General features: G+C 39.9%; 1 protein-coding gene across 1 annotated transcript in view; it reads left to right on the top strand.

The window, feature by feature from the left end:
• The window catches only part of LOC133644894 (LIM domain-binding protein 2-like), a 443,135-nt gene extending 425,585 nt beyond the window's left edge, over positions 1 to 17,550 (top strand). Inside the window, exons 7-10 of the mRNA XM_062039648.1 lie at positions 1,104 to 1,227; positions 13,161 to 13,213; positions 17,263 to 17,406; positions 17,533 to 17,550. Of these exons, the coding sequence (XP_061895632.1) occupies positions 1,104 to 1,227; positions 13,161 to 13,213; positions 17,263 to 17,406; positions 17,533 to 17,550 (339 nt within the window). The remainder of the gene's footprint in view (positions 1 to 1,103; positions 1,228 to 13,160; positions 13,214 to 17,262; positions 17,407 to 17,532) is intronic.
• Positions 17,551 to 18,772: the final 1,222 nt, after the last annotated feature.

An 18,772-nucleotide genomic window follows, 5' to 3' on the forward strand; every position in this document is an offset into this window, starting at 1 on the left:
TTTATTTCTGTATTGATGACATATTGATTTATTTCTGTATTAATGACTTATTGATTTATTTCTATATTGATGACATATTTATTTATGTATTGATGACATATTCCTTTATTTCTGTATTGATGACATAATTCATTATTTCTGTATTGATGACATTTTCATTTATTTCTGTATTGATGACATATGTATTTATTTCTGTATTGATTACATATTTATGTATTTCTGTATTGAAGACACATTTATTTCTGTATTGATGACATATTTATTTATATCTGTATTGATGACATATGTATTTATTTCTGTATTGATGACATAATTATTAATTTCTGTATTGATGACATATTTATTTATTTCTGCATTGATATCATATTTATTTATTTCTGTATTGATGACATATTTATTTATTTCTGTATTGATGACATATTTATTTATTTCTGCATTAATGTCATATTTATTTATTTCTGTATTGATGACATATTTATTTATTTCTGTATTGATGACATATTTATTTATTTCTGTATTGATGTCATATTTTTTTATTTCTGTATTGATATCATTTATTTATTTCTGTATTGATGACATATTTATTTATTTCTGTATTGATGAAAAAATTCATTATTTCTGTATTGATGACATAATTCATTATTTCTGTATTGATAACATAATTCATAATTCATTATTTCTGTATTGGTGAATTTTTTTTTTTTTTCATTTCTGTATTGATGACTTATTTCTGTATTGATGACAATCTTTATTTATTTCTGTATTGATGACATATTTCATTATTTCTGTATTGATAACATATTTCTGTATTGATGACATATTTAATTTTTCTAAATTGATAACATATTTCATTATTTCTGTATTTATTACTTATTTCTGTATTAATTATTTATTGATTGATTTCTGTATTGATGACATATTTAATTATTTATATATTGATGACATATTTATTATTTATGTATTATGACATATTTCATTATTTCTGTATTGCTGACATATTGATTTATTGATTTATTGATGTCATAATTCATTATTTCTGTGATGCCACATTGTTGTATTCCTGTATTGAAGACAAAAGTCTGTATTCCTCTCTCTTCATCCAGTTGTGTGTCATCCTGGAGCCCATGCAGGAGCTCATGTCCAGACACAAGACCTACAACCTCAGCCCGCGGGACTGTCTCAAGACGTGCCTGTTCCAAAAGTGGCAGAGAATGGTAGCGCCGCCAGGTAACCACCCAACACTCCCAAACCACATGTTCCTCTCCGGTCCTGTAGGGGGCACTAATGCACGTTCAAAAGGTTTTGTTTCACCACGGCTCCACCTGCTGGATCGGGTGGGTACAGCCTACACGTATCTCTTATGTGTGACTGCCATCATATGCCAGTCTACACGTACCTCTTATGTGTGACTGCCATCATATGCCAGTCTACACGTACCTCTTATGTGTGACTGCCATCATATTGCAGTCTACACGTATCTCTTATGTGTGACTGCCATCATATTGCAGTCTACACGTATCTCTTATGTGTGACTGCCATCATATTGCAGTCTACACATATCTCTTATGTGTGACTGCCATCATATGCCAGTCTACACGTACCTCTTATGTGTGACTGCCATCATATTGCAGTCTACACATATGTCTTATGTGTGACTGCCATCATATTGCAGTCTACACGTATCTCTTATGTGTGACTGCCATCATATTGCAGTCTACACATATCTCTTATGTGTGACTGCCATCATATGCCAGTCTACACATATCTCTTATGTGTGACTGCCATCATATTGCAGTCTACACATATCTCTTATGTGTGACTGCCATCATATGCCAGTCTACACGTACCTCTTATGTGTGACTGCCATCATATGCCAGTCTACACGTACCTCTTATGTGTGACTGCCATCATATTGCAGTCTACACATATGTCTTATGTGTGACTGCCATCATATTGCAGTCTACACGTATCTCTTATGTGTGACTGCCATCATATTGCAGTCTACACATATATCTTATGTGTGACTGCCATCATATGCCAGTCTACACGTACCTCTTATGTGTGACTGCCATCATATGCCAGTCTACACGTACCTCTTATGTGTGACTGCCATCATATTGCAGTCTACACATATGTCTTATGTGTGACTGCCATCATATTGCAGTCTACACGTATCTCTTATGTGTGACTGCCATCATATTGCAGTCTACACATATCTCTTATGTGTGACTGCCATCATATGCCAGTCTACACATATCTCTTATGTGTGACTGCCATCATATGCCAGTCTACACGTACCTCTTATGTGTGACTGCCATCATATTGCAGCCTACACGTATCTCTTATGTGTGACTGCCATCATATGCCAGTCTACACGTACCTCTTATGTGTGACTGCCATCATATTGCAGTCTACACATATCCCTTATGTGTGACTGCCCTCATATTGCAGTCTACACATATCTCTTATGTGTGACTGCCATCATATTTCAGTCTACACGTATCTCTTATGTGTTACTGCCATCATATTGTTGCCTACACGCATCTCTTATGTGTGACTGCCATCATATTGCAGTCTACACATATCTCTTATGTGTGACTGCCATCATATTGCAGTCTACACATATCTCTTATGTGTGACTGCCATCATATTGCAGTCTACACATATCTCTTATGTGTGACTGCCATCATATTTCAGTCTACACGTATCTCTTATGTGTTACTGCCATCATATTGTTGCCTACACGCATCTCTTATGTGTGACTGCCATCATATTGCAGTCTACACATATATTTTATGTGTGACTGCCATCATATTGCAGTCTACACATATCTCTTATGTGTGACTGCCATCATATTGCAGTCTACACATATCTCTTATGTGTGACTGCCATCATATTTCAGTCTACATGTATCTCTTATGTGTTACTGCCATCATATTGTTGCCTACACGCATCTCTTATGTGTGACTGCCATCATATTGCAGTCTACATGTATCTCTTGTGTGTGACTGCCATCATATTGCAGTCTACACGTATCTCTTATGTGTGACTGCCATCATATTGCAGTCTACACGTATCTCTTATGTGTGACTGCCATCATATTGCAGTCTACACGTATCTCTTATGTGTTACTGCCATCATATTGTTGCCTACACGCATCTCTTATGTGTGACTGCCATCATATTGCAGTCTACACATACCTCTTATGTGTGACTGCCATCATATTGCAGTCTACACGTACCTCTTATGTGTGACTGCCATCATATGCCAGTCTACACATACCTCTTATGTGTGACTGCCATCATATTGCAGTCTACACGTATCTCTTATGTGTGACTGCCATCATATGCCAGTCTACACGTATCTCTTATGTGTGACTGCCATCATATTGCAGTCTACACGTATCTCTTATGTGTGACTGCCATCATATTGCAGTCTACACATATCTCTTATGTGTGACTGCCATCATATGCCAGTCTACACATACCTCTTATGTGTGACTGCCATCATATTGCAGTCTACACGTATCTCTTATGTGTGACTGCCATCATATGCCAGTCTACACGTATCTCTTATGTGTGACTGCCATCATATTGCAGTCTACACGTATCTCTTATGTGTGACTGCCATCATATTGCAGTCTACACATATCTCTTATGTGTGACTGCCATCATATGCCAGTCTACACGTATCTCTTATGTGTGACTGCCATCATATTGCAGTCTACACATATCTCTTATGTGTGACTGCCATCATATGCCAGTCTACATGTACCTCTTATGTGTGACTGCCATCATATTGCAGTCTACACGTATCTCTTATGTGTTACTGCCATCATATTGTTGCCTACACGTATCTCTTATGTGTGACTACCATCTACTAGTCACACTTATCATTACACCATGTGCCAAATAAAATAGCTTCGAGGTCGGTAAGCACAACCAAAAATGATTCCGTACATTAGGCGCACCGGGTTGTAAGGCGCACTGTTGAGTTTTGAGGGGAAGAAAAGGATTTTAAGTGCGCCTTATAGACATATTTGACATCTTGGCCTTAAAGAAAGCTGTGGCCCCTCAGGTGTGTGAAGTGAATCAGCATTCAGGGCCACTCTTTTTTTTTTTTTTTTTAAGAGTTCCGTTGTAGGAACATCAATTTCCAGCATTGCCTAGCAAGGCGTGACCAGATTTGACTCACACACACACACACACACACACACACACACACACACACACACACACACACACACACACACACACACACACACACACACACACACAAAAACAAGAGTGGGAGACTTCAGGCCTGCGTGACTTTAATTAAGACCAGACCAGCTCCCCAGTGTGGACGCTTGCTGCTGGAATAAAAACATCCAAACCTCCCTGGATCAATTGAAACAACGTTTAAACATCGACTACATTTTTACTTCAATGTCAACTGGCCTCGTTTTGACTCGCCAGCTTTTTTTTCCTGCCATTCTTCTCCCGTTTCTTGCCATCCTGCCAGGAAGGAAGCTGCCCCCGTGCTCAGGTGCTGATAAGTGGCGAGGGGGGGTGGGGGGGGGGGACAGGAAGTGAGTCCAGTGCGTCACCAGCGCAGGATAACACAGAAGTGTGACAATAGTCTTTGAGCGCACATCTGTCAAAGTCAGGCATACAAAGAGGAAAGACGCTGATAAGGACAAAATCTTTGTTTTCCTTCTGGTTGTGCATGTTTGTGCAGGAATCTCCCTCACTACTCAGCTGTCACACACAACACCAACATTTTAGGCTACCGATGAAAATGTAAATCAACGCTCATTTCGTCAAAGATCCTTTGCTGTTTCTAAGGTCCTGTTACAAAAACCTTGGTCAAAGATCATCTATATGACAAGAGCTTTCTGTTGTTTGTAAGGACATGCTGCACAAACACTTGTCGAAGATCCTCTATATGACAGGGGTGTTCGGTTTCTAAAGACCTACTGCAAAAACACTCGTCAAAGATCCTCTATATGACAGGGGTGTTCAGTTTGTAAAGACCTACTGCAAAACCGCTAATCAAAGATCCTCTATATGACAGGGCTGTTCGGTTTCTAAAGACCTACTGCACAAACACTCGTCAAAGATCCTCTATATGACAGGGGTGTTCAGTTTGTAAAGACCTACTGCAAAACCGCTAATCAAAGATCCTCTATATGACAGGGCTGTTCGGTTTCTAAAGACCTACTGCACAAACACTCGTCAAAGATCCTCTATATGACAGGAGTGTTCGGTTTCTAAAGACCTACTGCAAAACTGCTAATCAAAGATCCTCTATATGACAGGGGTGTTCGGTTTCTAAAGACCTACTGCACAAACACTCGTCAAAGATCCTCTATATGACAGGGGTGTTCGGTTTGTAAAGACCTACTGCAAAACCGCTAATCAAAGATCCTCTATATGACAGGGCTGTTCGGTTTCTAAAGACCTACTGCACAAACACTCGTCAAAGATCCTCTACATGACAGGGGTGTTCGGTTTCTAAAGACCTACTGCAAAAACACTCGTCAAAGATCCTCTATATGACAGGAGTGTTCGGTTTCTAAAGACCTACTGCAAAACTGCTAATCAAAGATCCTCTATATGACAGGGGTGTTCGGTTTCTAAAGACCTACTGCACAAACACTCGTCAAAGATCCTCTACATGACAGGGGTGTTCGGTTTCTAAAGACCTACTGCAAAAACACTCGTCAAAGATCCTCTATATGACAGGGGTGTTTGGTTTCTAAAGACCTACTGCAAAAACGCTAATCAAAGATCCTCTATATGACAGGGGTGTTCGGTTTGTAAAGACCTACTGCAAAAACACTCGTCAAAGATCCTCTATATGACAGGAGTGTTCGGTTTCTAAAGACCTACTGCACAAACACTCGTCAAAGATCCTCTATATGACAGGGGTGTTCGGTTTGTAAAGACCTACTACAAAAACACCCGTCAAAGATCCTCTATATAACAGGGGTGTTCGGTTTGTAAAGACCTACTACAAAAACACCCGTCAAAGATCCTCTATATGACAGGGGTGTTCGGTTTGTAAAGACCTACTGCACAAACACTCGTCAAAGATCCTCTATATGACAGGAGTGTTCAGTTTGTAAAGACCTACTGCACAAACACTCGTCAAAGATCCTCTATATGACAGGGGTGTTCGGTTTGTAAAGACCTACTGCACAAACACTCGTCAAAGATCCTCTATATGACAGGGGTGTTCAGTTTGTAAAGACCTACTGCACAAACACTCGTCAAAGATCCTCTATATGACAGGGGTGTTCAGTTTGTAAAGACCTACTGCACAAACACTCGTCAAAGATCCTCTATATGACAGGGGTGTTCAGTTTGTAAAGACCTACTGCACAAACACTCGTCAAAGATCCTCTATATGACAGGGGTGTTCAGTTTGTAAAGACCTACTGCACAAACACTCGTCAAAGATCCTCTATATAACAGGGGTGTTCGGTTTGTAAAGACCTACTACAAAAACACCCGTCAAAGATCCTCTATATGACAGGGGTGTTCGGTTTGTAAAGACCTACTGCACAAACACTCGTCAAAGATCCTCTATATGACAGGGGTGTTCGGTTTGTAAAGACCTACTACAAAAACACCCGTCAAAGATCCTCTATATGACAGGGGTGTTCGGTTTGTAAAGACCTACTGCACAAACACTCGTCAAAGATCCTCTATATGACAGGGGTGTTCAGTTTGTAAAGACCTACTGCACAAACACTCGTCAAAGATCCTCCAAATGACAGGGGTGTTCGGTTTCTAAAGACCTACTGCAAAAACACTCATCAAAGATCCTCTATATGACAGGAGTGTTCGGTTTCTAAAGACCTACTGCAAAAACGCTAATCAAAGATCCTCTATATAACAGGGGTGTTCGGTTTGTAAAGACCTACTGCACAAACACTCGTCAAAGATCCTCTATATGACAGGAGTGTTCGGTTTCTAAAGACCTACTGCAAAAACACTCGTCAAAGATCCTCTATATGACAGGAGTGTTCGGTTTGTAAAGACCTACTGCACAAACACTCATCAAAGATCCTCTATATCACAGGGGTGTTTGGTTTGTAAAGACCTACTGCAAAAACGCCCGTCAAAGATCCTCTATATGACAGGGGTGTTTGGTTTGTAAAGACCTACTGCACAAACACTCGTCAAAGATCCTCTACATGACAGGAGTGTTCGGTTTCTAAAGACCTACTGCAAAAACGCTCGTCAAAGATCCTCTATATGACAGGGGTGTTCGGTTTCTAAAGACCTACTGCAAAAACGCTAATCAAAGATCCTCTATATGACAGGGGTGTTCGGTTTCTAAAGACCTACTGCACAAACACTCGTCAAAGATCCTCTATATGACAGGGGTGTTCGGTTTGTAAAGACCTACTACAAAAACACCCGTCAAAGATCCTCTATATGACAGGGGTGTTCGGTTTGTAAAGACCTACTGCACAAACACTCGTCAAAGATCCTCTATATGACAGGAGTGTTCAGTTTGTAAAGACCTACTGCAAAAACGCTCGTCAAAGATCCTCTATATGACAGGGGTGTTCGGTTTGTAAAGACCTACTGCAAAAACGCTCGTCAAAGATCCTCTATATGACAGGAGTGTTCGGTTTCTAAAGACCTACTGCAAAAACGCTCATCAAAGATCCTCTATATGACAGGGGTGTTCGGTTTGTAAAGACCTACTGCAAAAACACTCGTCAAAGATCCTCTATATGACAGGGGTGTTCGGTTTCTAAAGACCTACTGCAAAAGCGCTAATCAAAGATCCTCTATATGACAGGGGTGTTCGGTTTGTAAAGACCTACTCCACAAACACTCGTCAAAGATCCTCTATATGACAGGGGTGTTCGGTTTTTAAAGACCTACTGCACAAACACTCGTCAAAGATCCTCTATATGACAGGGGTGTTCGGTTTGTAAAGACCTACTACAAAAACACCCGTCAAAGATCCTCTATATGACAGGGGTGTTCGGTTTGTAAAGACCTACTGCACAAACACTCGTCAAAGATCCTCTATATGACAGGGGTGTTCAGTTTGTAAAGACCTACTGCACAAACACTCGTCAAAGATCCTCCAAATGACAGGGGTGTTCGGTTTCTAAAGACCTACTGCAAAAACACTCATCAAAGATCCTCTATATGACAGGAGTGTTCGGTTTCTAAAGACCTACTGCAAAAACGCTAATCAAAGATCCTCTATATAACAGGGGTGTTCGGTTTGTAAAGACCTACTGCACAAACACTCGTCAAAGATCCTCTATATGACAGGAGTGTTCGGTTTCTAAAGACCTACTGCAAAAACACTCGTCAAAGATCCTCTATATGACAGGAGTGTTCGGTTTGTAAAGACCTACTGCACAAACACTCATCAAAGATCCTCTATATCACAGGGGTGTTTGGTTTGTAAAGACCTACTGCAAAAACGCCCGTCAAAGATCCTCTATATGACAGGGGTGTTTGGTTTGTAAAGACCTACTGCACAAACACTCGTCAAAGATCCTCTACATGACAGGAGTGTTCGGTTTCTAAAGACCTACTGCAAAAACGCTCGTCAAAGATCCTCTATATGACAGGGGTGTTCGGTTTCTAAAGACCTACTGCAAAAACGCTAATCAAAGATCCTCTATATGACAGGGGTGTTCGGTTTCTAAAGACCTACTGCACAAACACTCGTCAAAGATCCTCTATATGACAGGGGTGTTCGGTTTGTAAAGACCTACTACAAAAACACCCGTCAAAGATCCTCTATATGACAGGGGTGTTCGGTTTGTAAAGACCTACTGCACAAACACTCGTCAAAGATCCTCTATATGACAGGAGTGTTCAGTTTGTAAAGACCTACTGCAAAAACGCTCGTCAAAGATCCTCTATATGACAGGGGTGTTCGGTTTGTAAAGACCTACTGCAAAAACGCTCGTCAAAGATCCTCTATATGACAGGAGTGTTCGGTTTCTAAAGACCTACTGCAAAAACGCTCATCAAAGATCCTCTATATGACAGGGGTGTTCGGTTTGTAAAGACCTACTGCAAAAACACTCGTCAAAGATCCTCTATATGACAGGGGTGTTCGGTTTCTAAAGACCTACTGCAAAAGCGCTAATCAAAGATCCTCTATATGACAGGGGTGTTCGGTTTGTAAAGACCTACTCCACAAACACTCGTCAAAGATCCTCTATATGACAGGGGTGTTCGGTTTTTAAAGACCTACTGCACAAACACTCGTCAAAGATCCTCTATATGACAGGGGTGTTCGGTTTGTAAAGACCTACTGCACAAACACTCGTCAAAGATCCTCTATATGACAGGGGTGTTCGGTTTGTAAAGACCTACTGCACAAACACTCGTCAAAGATCCTCTATATGACAGGAGTGTTAGGTTTCTAAAGACCTACTACAAAAACGCTAATCAAAGATCCTCTATATAACAGGGGTGTTCGGTTTGTAAAGACCTACTGCACAAACACTCGTCAAAGATCCTCTATATGACAGGGGTGTTCGGTTTGTAAAGACCTACTGCAAAAGCGCTAATCAAAGATCCTCTATATGACAGGAGTGTTCAGTTTGTAAAGACCTACTGCACAAACACTCGTCAAAGATCCTCTATATGACAGGGGTGTTTGGTTTGTAAAGACCTACTGCACAAACACTCATCAAAGATCCTCTATATGACAGGGGGGTTCAGTTTGTAAAGACCTACTGCAAAAACGCCCGTCAAAGATCCTCTATATGACAGGGGTGTTGGTTTGTAAAGACCTACTGCACAAACACTCGTCAAAGATCCTCTATATGACAGGAGTGTTAGGTTTCTAAAGACCTACTACAAAAACGCTAATCAAAGATCCTCTATATAACAGGGGTGTTCGGTTTGTAAAGACCTACTGCACAAACACTCATCAAAGATCCTCCATATGACAGGGGTGTTCGGTTTGTAAAGACCTACTGCACAAACACTCATCAAAGATCCTCCATATGACAGGGGTGTTCGGTTTGTAAAGACCTACTGCACAAACACTCGTCAAAGATCCTCTATATGACAGGGGTGTTCGGTTTGTAAAGACCTACTGCAAAAACACTCGTCAAAGATCCTCTATATGACAGGAGTGTTCGGTTTCTAAAGACCTACTGCACAAACACTCGTCAAAGATCCTCTATATGACAGGGGTGTTCGGTTTGTAAAGACCTACTACAAAAACACCCGTCAAAGATCCTCTATATGACAGGGGTGTTCGGTTTGTAAAGACCTACTGCACAAACACTCGTCAAAGATCCTCTATATGACAGGGGTGTTCGGTTTGTAAAGACCTACTGCACAAACACTCGTCAAAGATCCTCTATATGACAGGGGTGTTCAGTTTGTAAAGACCTACTGCACAAACACTCGTCAAAGATCCTCTATATGACAGGGGTGTTCAGTTTGTAAAGACCTACTGCACAAACACTCGTCAAAGATCCTCTATATAACAGGGGTGTTCGGTTTGTAAAGACCTACTACAAAAACACCCGTCAAAGATCCTCTATATGACAGGGGTGTTCGGTTTGTAAAGACCTACTGCACAAACACTCGTCAAAGATCCTCTATATGACAGGGGTGTTCAGTTTGTAAAGACCTACTGCACAAACACTCGTCAAAGATCCTCCAAATGACAGGGGTGTTCGGTTTCTAAAGACCTACTGCACAAACACTCATCAAAGATCCTCTATATGACAGGAGTGTTCGGTTTCTAAAGACCTACTGCAAAAACGCTAATCAAAGATCCTCTATATAACAGGGGTGTTCGGTTTGTAAAGACCTACTGCACAAACACTCGTCAAAGATCCTCTATATGACAGGAGTGTTCGGTTTCTAAAGACCTACTGCAAAAACACTCGTCAAAGATCCTCTATATGACAGGGGTGTTCGGTTTGTAAAGACCTACTGCACAAACACTCATCAAAGATCCTCTATATGACAGGGGTGTTTGGTTTGTAAAGACCTACTGCACAAACACTCGTCAAAGATCCTCTACATGACAGGAGTGTTCGGTTTCTAAAGACCTACTGCACAAACACTCGTCAAAGATCCTCTATATGACAGGGGTGTTTGGTTTCTAAAGACCTACTGCAAAACCGCTAATCAAAGATCCTCTACATGACTGGGGTGTTCGGTTTCTAAAGACCTACTGCAAAAACGCTCATCAAAGATCCTCTACATGACAGGGGTGTTCGGTTTGTAAAGACCTACTGCACAAACACTCGTCAAAGATCCTCTATATGACAGGGGTGTTTGGTTTGTAAAGACCTACTGCACAAACACTCATCAAAGATCCTCTATATGACAGGGGTGTTCGGTTTCTAAAGACCTACTGCAAAACCGCTAATCAAAGATCCTCTACATGACAGGAGTGTTCTGTTTCTAAAGACCTACTGCAAAAAACACTAATCAAAGATCCTCTATATGACAGGGGTGTTCGGTTTCTAAAGACCTACTGCAAAAACACTAATCAAAGATCCTCTATATGACAGGGGTGTTCGGTTTCTAAAGACCTACTGCAAAAACACTAATCAAAGATCCTCTATATGACAGGGGTGTTCGGTTTCTAAAGACCTACTGCAAAAACACTAATCAAAGATCCTCTATATGACAGGGGTGTTCGGTTTCTAAAGACCTACTGCAAAAACACTAATCAAAGATCCTCTATATGACAGAGGTGTTCTGTTTGTAAAGACCTACTGCAAAAACACTAATCAAAGATCCTCTATATGACAGGAGTGTTCTGTTTCTAAAGACTTGCTGCAAACACACTAATCAAATATTTTCTATGACAAGGGTGTTCATTTTCTAAGATCATACTCATTCCTACTGCAGAAACACTAATCAAAGATCCTCTATATGACAGGGGTGTTCTGTCTCTAAAGACCTACTGCAAAAAACACTAATCAAAGATCCTCTGAGATATGACAGTAGTGTTTTGTTAATAAAGATCTACCGCAGAAACACTTATCAAAGATCCTCTATATGACAGGGGTGTTCTGTTTCTAAAGACTTACTGCAAAAACACTAAACAAAGTTCATCTGTATGACAGGAGTGTTCTGTTTCTAAAAAACTACTGCAAAAACACTAATCAAAGATCTTCTAAATAACTTACTGCAATAACACCAATCAAAGATCCTCTATATGACGGAGGTGTTCTGTTTCTAAAGATCTACTGCAAAAACACTAATCAAAGATCCTCTGAGATATGACAGGAGTGTTCTGTTACTAAAGACCTACTGTAGAAACACTTATCAAAAATCTTCTATATGACAGGAGTGTTCTGTTTCTAAAGACTTACTGCAAAAACACTAGTCAAAGATCCTCTATATGACAGGGGTGTTCGATTTCTAAAGACCTACTGCAAAAAACACTAATCAAAGATCCTCTGAGATATGACAGGAGTGTTTTGTTAATAAAGATCTACCGCAGAAACACTTATCAAAGATCCTCTATATGACAGGAGTATTCTGTTTCTAAAGACTTACTGCAAAAACACCAATCAAAGATCCTCTATATGACAGGGGTGTTCTGTTTCTAAAGACCTACTGAAAAAAACACTAATCAAACATCCTTGGAGATATGACAGGAGTGTTTTGTTAATAAAGACCTACTGTTGAAACACCTATCAAAGATCCTCTATATGACAGGAGTGTTCTGTTTCTAAAGACTTACTACAAAAACACTAAACAAAGATCCTCTATATGACAGGAGTGTTCTGTTTCTAAAGACTTACTGAAAAAACACTAATCAAAGATCCTCTATATGACAGGAGTGTTCTGTTTCTAAAGACTTACTGCAAAAATACTAATCAAAGATCCTCTATATGACAGGAGTGTTCTGTTTCTAAAAAACTACTGCAAAAACACTAATCAAAGATCCTCTATATGACAGGTGTTATGTTTCCAAAGACTTACTGCAAAAAACACAAATCAAAGATCCTCATTATGACAGGTGTTATGTTTCTAAAGACCTACTGCAAAAACACTAATCAAAGATCCTCTATATGACAAGAGCGTTCTGTTTGTTGTATGCACCTAGTGAAAAAAACACTTGTCAAAGATCCTCTATATCAGGAATGTTTTGTTTGTAAGACCTACTAATCATGAATCCTGTTGGCTCCCTTTCAGCTGGACACCCGCAGAACTTCAAAACAGAAATATTCCCCACCAATCACAAAAAAGGTATCTTTTCTCTGTCAGAAGTCAGCTAAAGTGCTAACTAATAGTGATAAAACACACCAGAACACATTGTTGAATGAATGCATGTTGCTAAAGTGCTAACTAATAGTGGTAAAACACATCAGAACACATTGTTGAATGAATGCATGTTGCTAAAGTGCTAACTAATAGTGATAAAACACATCAGAACACATTGTTGAATGAATGCATGTTGCTAAAGTGCTAACTAATAGTGATAAAACACATCAGAACACATTGTTGAATGAATGCCTGTTGCTAAAGTGCTAACTAATAGTGATAAAACACATCAGAACACATTGTTGAATGAATGCCTGTTGCTAAAGTGCTAACTAATAGTGATAAAACACATCAGAACACATTGTTGAATGAATGCCTGTTGCTAAAGTGCTAACTAATAGTGATAAAACACATCAGAACACATTGTTGAATGAATGCCTGTTGCTAAAGTGCTAACTAATAGTGATAAAACACATCAGAACACATTGTTGAATGAATGCATGTTGCTAAAATGCTAACTGATAGTGATAAAACACATCAGAACACATTGTTGAATGAATGCATGTTGCTAAAGTGCTAACTAATAGTGATAAAACACATCAGAACACATTGTTGAATGAATGCATGTTGCTAAAGTGCTAACTAATAGTGATAAAACACATCAGAACACATTGTTGAATGAATGCATGTTGCTAAAGTGCTAACTAATAGTGATCAAACACATCAGAACACATTGTTGAATGAATGCATGTTGCTAAAGTGCTAACTAATAGTGATACAACACATCAGAACACATTGTTGAATGAATGCATGTTGCTAAAGTGCTAACTAATAGTGATAAAACACATCAGAACACATTGTTGAATGAATGCATGTTGCTAAAGTGCTAACTAATAGTGATAAAACACATCAGAACACATTGTTGAATGAATGCATGTTGCTAAAGTGCTAACTAATAGTGATAAAACACATCAGAACACATTGTTGAATGAATGCATGTTGCTAAAGTGCTAACTAATAGTGATAAAACACATCAGAACACATTGTTGAATGAATGCGTGTTGCTAAAGTGCTAACTAATAGTGATAAAACACATCAGAACACATTGTTGAATAAATGCATGTTGCTAAAGTGCTAACTAATAGTGGTAAAACCCATCAGAACACATTGTTGAATGAATGCATGTTGCTAAAGTGCTAACTAATAGTGATAAAACACATCAGAACACATGGTTGAATGAATGCATGTTGCTAAAGTGCTAACTAATAGTGATAAAACACATCAGAACACATGTTGCTAAAGTGCTAACTAATAGTGGTAAAACACATCAGAACACATTGTTGAATGAATGCATGTTGCTAAAGTGCTAACTAATAGTGATAAAACACATCAGAACACATCGTTGAATGAATGCGTGTTGCTAAAGTGCTAACTAATAGTGATAAAACACATCAGAACACATTGTTGAATAAATGCATGTTGCTAAAGTGCTAACTAATAGTGGTAAAACCCATCAGAACACATTGTTGAATGAATGCATGTTGCTAAAGTGCTAACTAATAGTGATAAAACACATCAGAACACATGGTTGAATGAATGCATGTTGCTAAAGTGCTAACTAATAGTGATAAAACACATCAGAACACATGTTGCTAAAGTGCTAACTAATAGTGGTAAAACACATCAGAACACATTGTTGAATGAATGCATGTTGCTAAAGTGCTAACTAATAGTGATAAAACACATCAGAACACATCGTTGAATGAATGCGTGTTGCTAAAGTGCTAACTAATAGTGATAAAACACATCAGAACACATTGTTGAATAAATGCATGTTGCTAAAGTGCTAACTAATAGTGGTAAAACCCATCAGAACACATTGTTGAATGAATGCATGTTGCTAAAGTGCTAGCTGATAGTGATAAAACACATCAGAACACATTGTTGAATGAATGCATGTTGCTAAAGTGCTAACTAATAGTGATAAAACACATCAGAACACATGTTGCTAAAGTGCTAACTAATAGTGGTAAAACACATCAGAACACATTGTTGAATGAATGCATGTTGCTAAAGTGCTAACTAATAGTGATAAAACACATCAGAACACATCGTTGAATGAATGCGTGTTGCTAAAGTGCTAACTAATAGTGATAAAACACATCAGAACACATTGTTGAATAAATGCATGTTGCTAAAGTGCTAACTAATAGTGGTAAAACCCATCAGAACACATTGTTGAATGAATGCATGTTGCTAAAGTGCTAACTAATAGTGATAAAACACATCAGAACACATGGTTGAATGAATGCATGTTGCTAAAGTGCTAACTAATAGTGATAAAACACATCAGAACACATGTTGCTAAAGTGCTAACTAATAGTGGTAAAACACATCAGAACACATTGTTGAATGAATGCATGTTGCTAAAGTGCTAACTAATAGTGATAAAACACATCAGAACACATCGTTGAATGAATGCGTGTTGCTAAAGTGCTAACTAATAGTGATAAAACACATCAGAACACATTGTTGAATAAATGCATGTTGCTAAAGTGCTAACTAATAGTGGTAAAACCCATCAGAACACATTGTTGAATGAATGCATGTTGCTAAAGTGCTAGCTGATAGTGATAAAACACATCAGAACACATTGTTGAATGAATGCATGTTGCTAAAGTGCTAGCTGATAGTGATAAAACACATCAGAACACATTTCAATGTATCTGTCTGTATGCATTATGATACCGCCCCTTTTATTTGTCTGTATGCATTATGATACCGCCCCTTTTATTTGTCTGTATGCATTATGATACCACCCCTTGTATCCGACTGTATGCATTATGATACCGCCCCTTGTATCCGACTGTATGCATTATGATACCGCCCCTTGTATCCGACTGTATGCATTATGATACCGCCCCTTGTATCCGTCTGTATGCATTATGATCCCGCCCCTTGTATCCGACTGTATGCATTATGATACCGCCCCTTGTATCCGACTGTATGCATTATGATACCGCCCCTTGTATCCGACTGTATGCATTATGATACCGCCCTTTGTATCCGACTGTATGCATTATGATACCACCCCTTGTATCCGACTGTATGCATTATGATCCCACCCCTTGTATCCGACTGTATGCATTATGATACCGCCCCTTGTATGCGACTGTATGCATTATGATACCGCCCCTTGTATCCGACTGTATGCATTATGATACCGCCCTTTGTATCCGACTGTATGCATTATGATACCGCCCCTTGTATCCGACTGTATGCATTATGATACCGCCCCTTGTATCCGACTGTATGCATTATGATACCGCCCCTTGTATCCGACTGTATGCATTATGATACCGCCCTTTGTATCCGACTGTATGCATTATGATACCACCCCTTGTATCCGACTGTATGCATTATGATCCCGCCCCTTGTATCCGACTGTATGCATTATGATACCGCCCCTTGTATGCGACTGTATGCATTATGATACCGCCCCTTGTATCCGACTGTATGCATTATGATACCGCCCTTTGTATCCGACTGTATGCATTATGATACCGCCCCTTGTATCCGACTGTATGCATTATGATACCGCCCCTTGTATCCGACTGTATGCATTATGATACCGCCCCTTGTATCCGACTGTATGCATTATGATACCGCCCTTTGTATCCGACTGTATGCATTATGATACCACCCCTTGTATCCGACTGTATGCATTATGATCCCGCCCCTTGTATCCGACTGCATGCATTATGATACCGCCCTTTGTATCCGACTGTATGCATTATGATACCACCCCTTGTATCCGACTGTATGCATTATGATACCGCCCCTTGTATCCGACTGTATGCATTATGATACCGCCCCTTGTATGCGACTGTATGCATTATGATACCGCCCCTTGTATCCGACTGTATGCATTATGATACCGCCCTTTGTATCCGACTGTATGCATTATGATACCGCCCCTTGTATCCGACTGTATGCATTATGGTCTCTGGCATGGCCTCTCTTTCTCTTTGCTGGTCGCGCCAAAGCTGAGCCCGCCCGACAGACCACCACCAAGAGGAGGAAACGAAAGAACTCCGCCAGCAGCGCCAACAGCGGCGTGGGCGCCGGCAAGAAGCGAAGCCCCGCCACCAACTTCAGCCTCTCCAGTCAGGTACCTGTAAGCATCGACTCCACCTGGTTTGACTTTTCTCCTACCTTTTACTGTCACTACTATTGTTATTGTTATGGTTATACCAACAACTTGTTGTCTCCTTTGTGATCATGTTCTTTTTTGTCTGTGCAGAATAGCAGTTTTATTTGAAACATGACGGGTCAAAAGCGTTGTGGCTGGAGGCAAAATGATTTGCAAATCATTGTGTTCTCTTTTTATTTACCATTTACACAACGTGACTACTTCAATGCTTTTGGGTGGTGTATGTTCTGGCACACCAGGTGCTTATGAGGCGTTATTAAGCCGCCCCCTACTGTACAGAGTAGCAACGGCACGCTCCGTTCACTCGCAGTCCCATAATAATGTGTTCATACTTACTGGGTTGGTTGTTGCCTCATCCTTCACTTAAAGTGTGAGTGAAGAAAGCACTATCGACCTGATAAGAGCTGAGAAGTCAGAAAGAGAAGGAGATGATACAGTATTATCTGCTCACAGGTGCCACCTGGTGGTGGTTTCAGCACACTGCAGCTAGTCCTTAATGCTTCAGCCACACGCAGGACTCTCGCAGGCCAAAATACCATCTTACTTACCTACCGTGTCGGCGGTGCTGTGTTGTGCAAAGTGCTCGTCACGGACTGAGCGCGTGCAGACGGAATGAGCTACAGTATATTTTCCTCTTTACTTTCTCATGCACTCCTGATGATTATATCATTCACATAACAGTTACTGGCACTTTACGGCAGTTGTTGACAATTTACGACAGTTACTGGCACTTTACCACAGTTGTTGACAATTTACGGCAGTTGTTGACAATTTACGAAAGTTACTGGCACTTTACAGCAGTTGTTGACAATTTACGACAGTTACTGGCATTTTGCGGCAGTTGTTGACAATGTAGGACATTTACTGGCACTTTACGGCAGTTGTTGACAATTTACAACAATTACTGGCACTTTACGGCAGTTGTTGACAATTTACAACAGTTACTGGCACTTTACGGCCGTTGTTGACAATTTACGACAGTTACTGACACTTTACGACAGTTACTGGCACTTTACAACAGTTACTGGCACTTTACGGCCGTTGTTGACAATTTACGACAGTTACTGACACTTTACGACAGTTACTGGCACTTTACAACAGTTTCTGACACTTTACGACAGTTACTGGCACTTTACAACAGTTACTGGCACTTTACGGCAGTTGTTGACAATTAATGACATTTACTGGCACTTTACGGCAGTTGCTGACAATTTACGACAGTTACTGGCATTTTACGGCAGTTGTTGACAATTTACGACAGTTACTGGCACTTTACGACAGTTACTGGCACTTTACGGCAGTTGTTGACAATTTACGACAGTTATTGGCA

Source organism: Entelurus aequoreus, linkage group LG28 (genome assembly GCF_033978785.1).
Source record: "Entelurus aequoreus isolate RoL-2023_Sb linkage group LG28, RoL_Eaeq_v1.1, whole genome shotgun sequence".
Lineage (NCBI taxonomy): Eukaryota > Metazoa > Chordata > Actinopteri > Syngnathiformes > Syngnathidae > Entelurus > Entelurus aequoreus.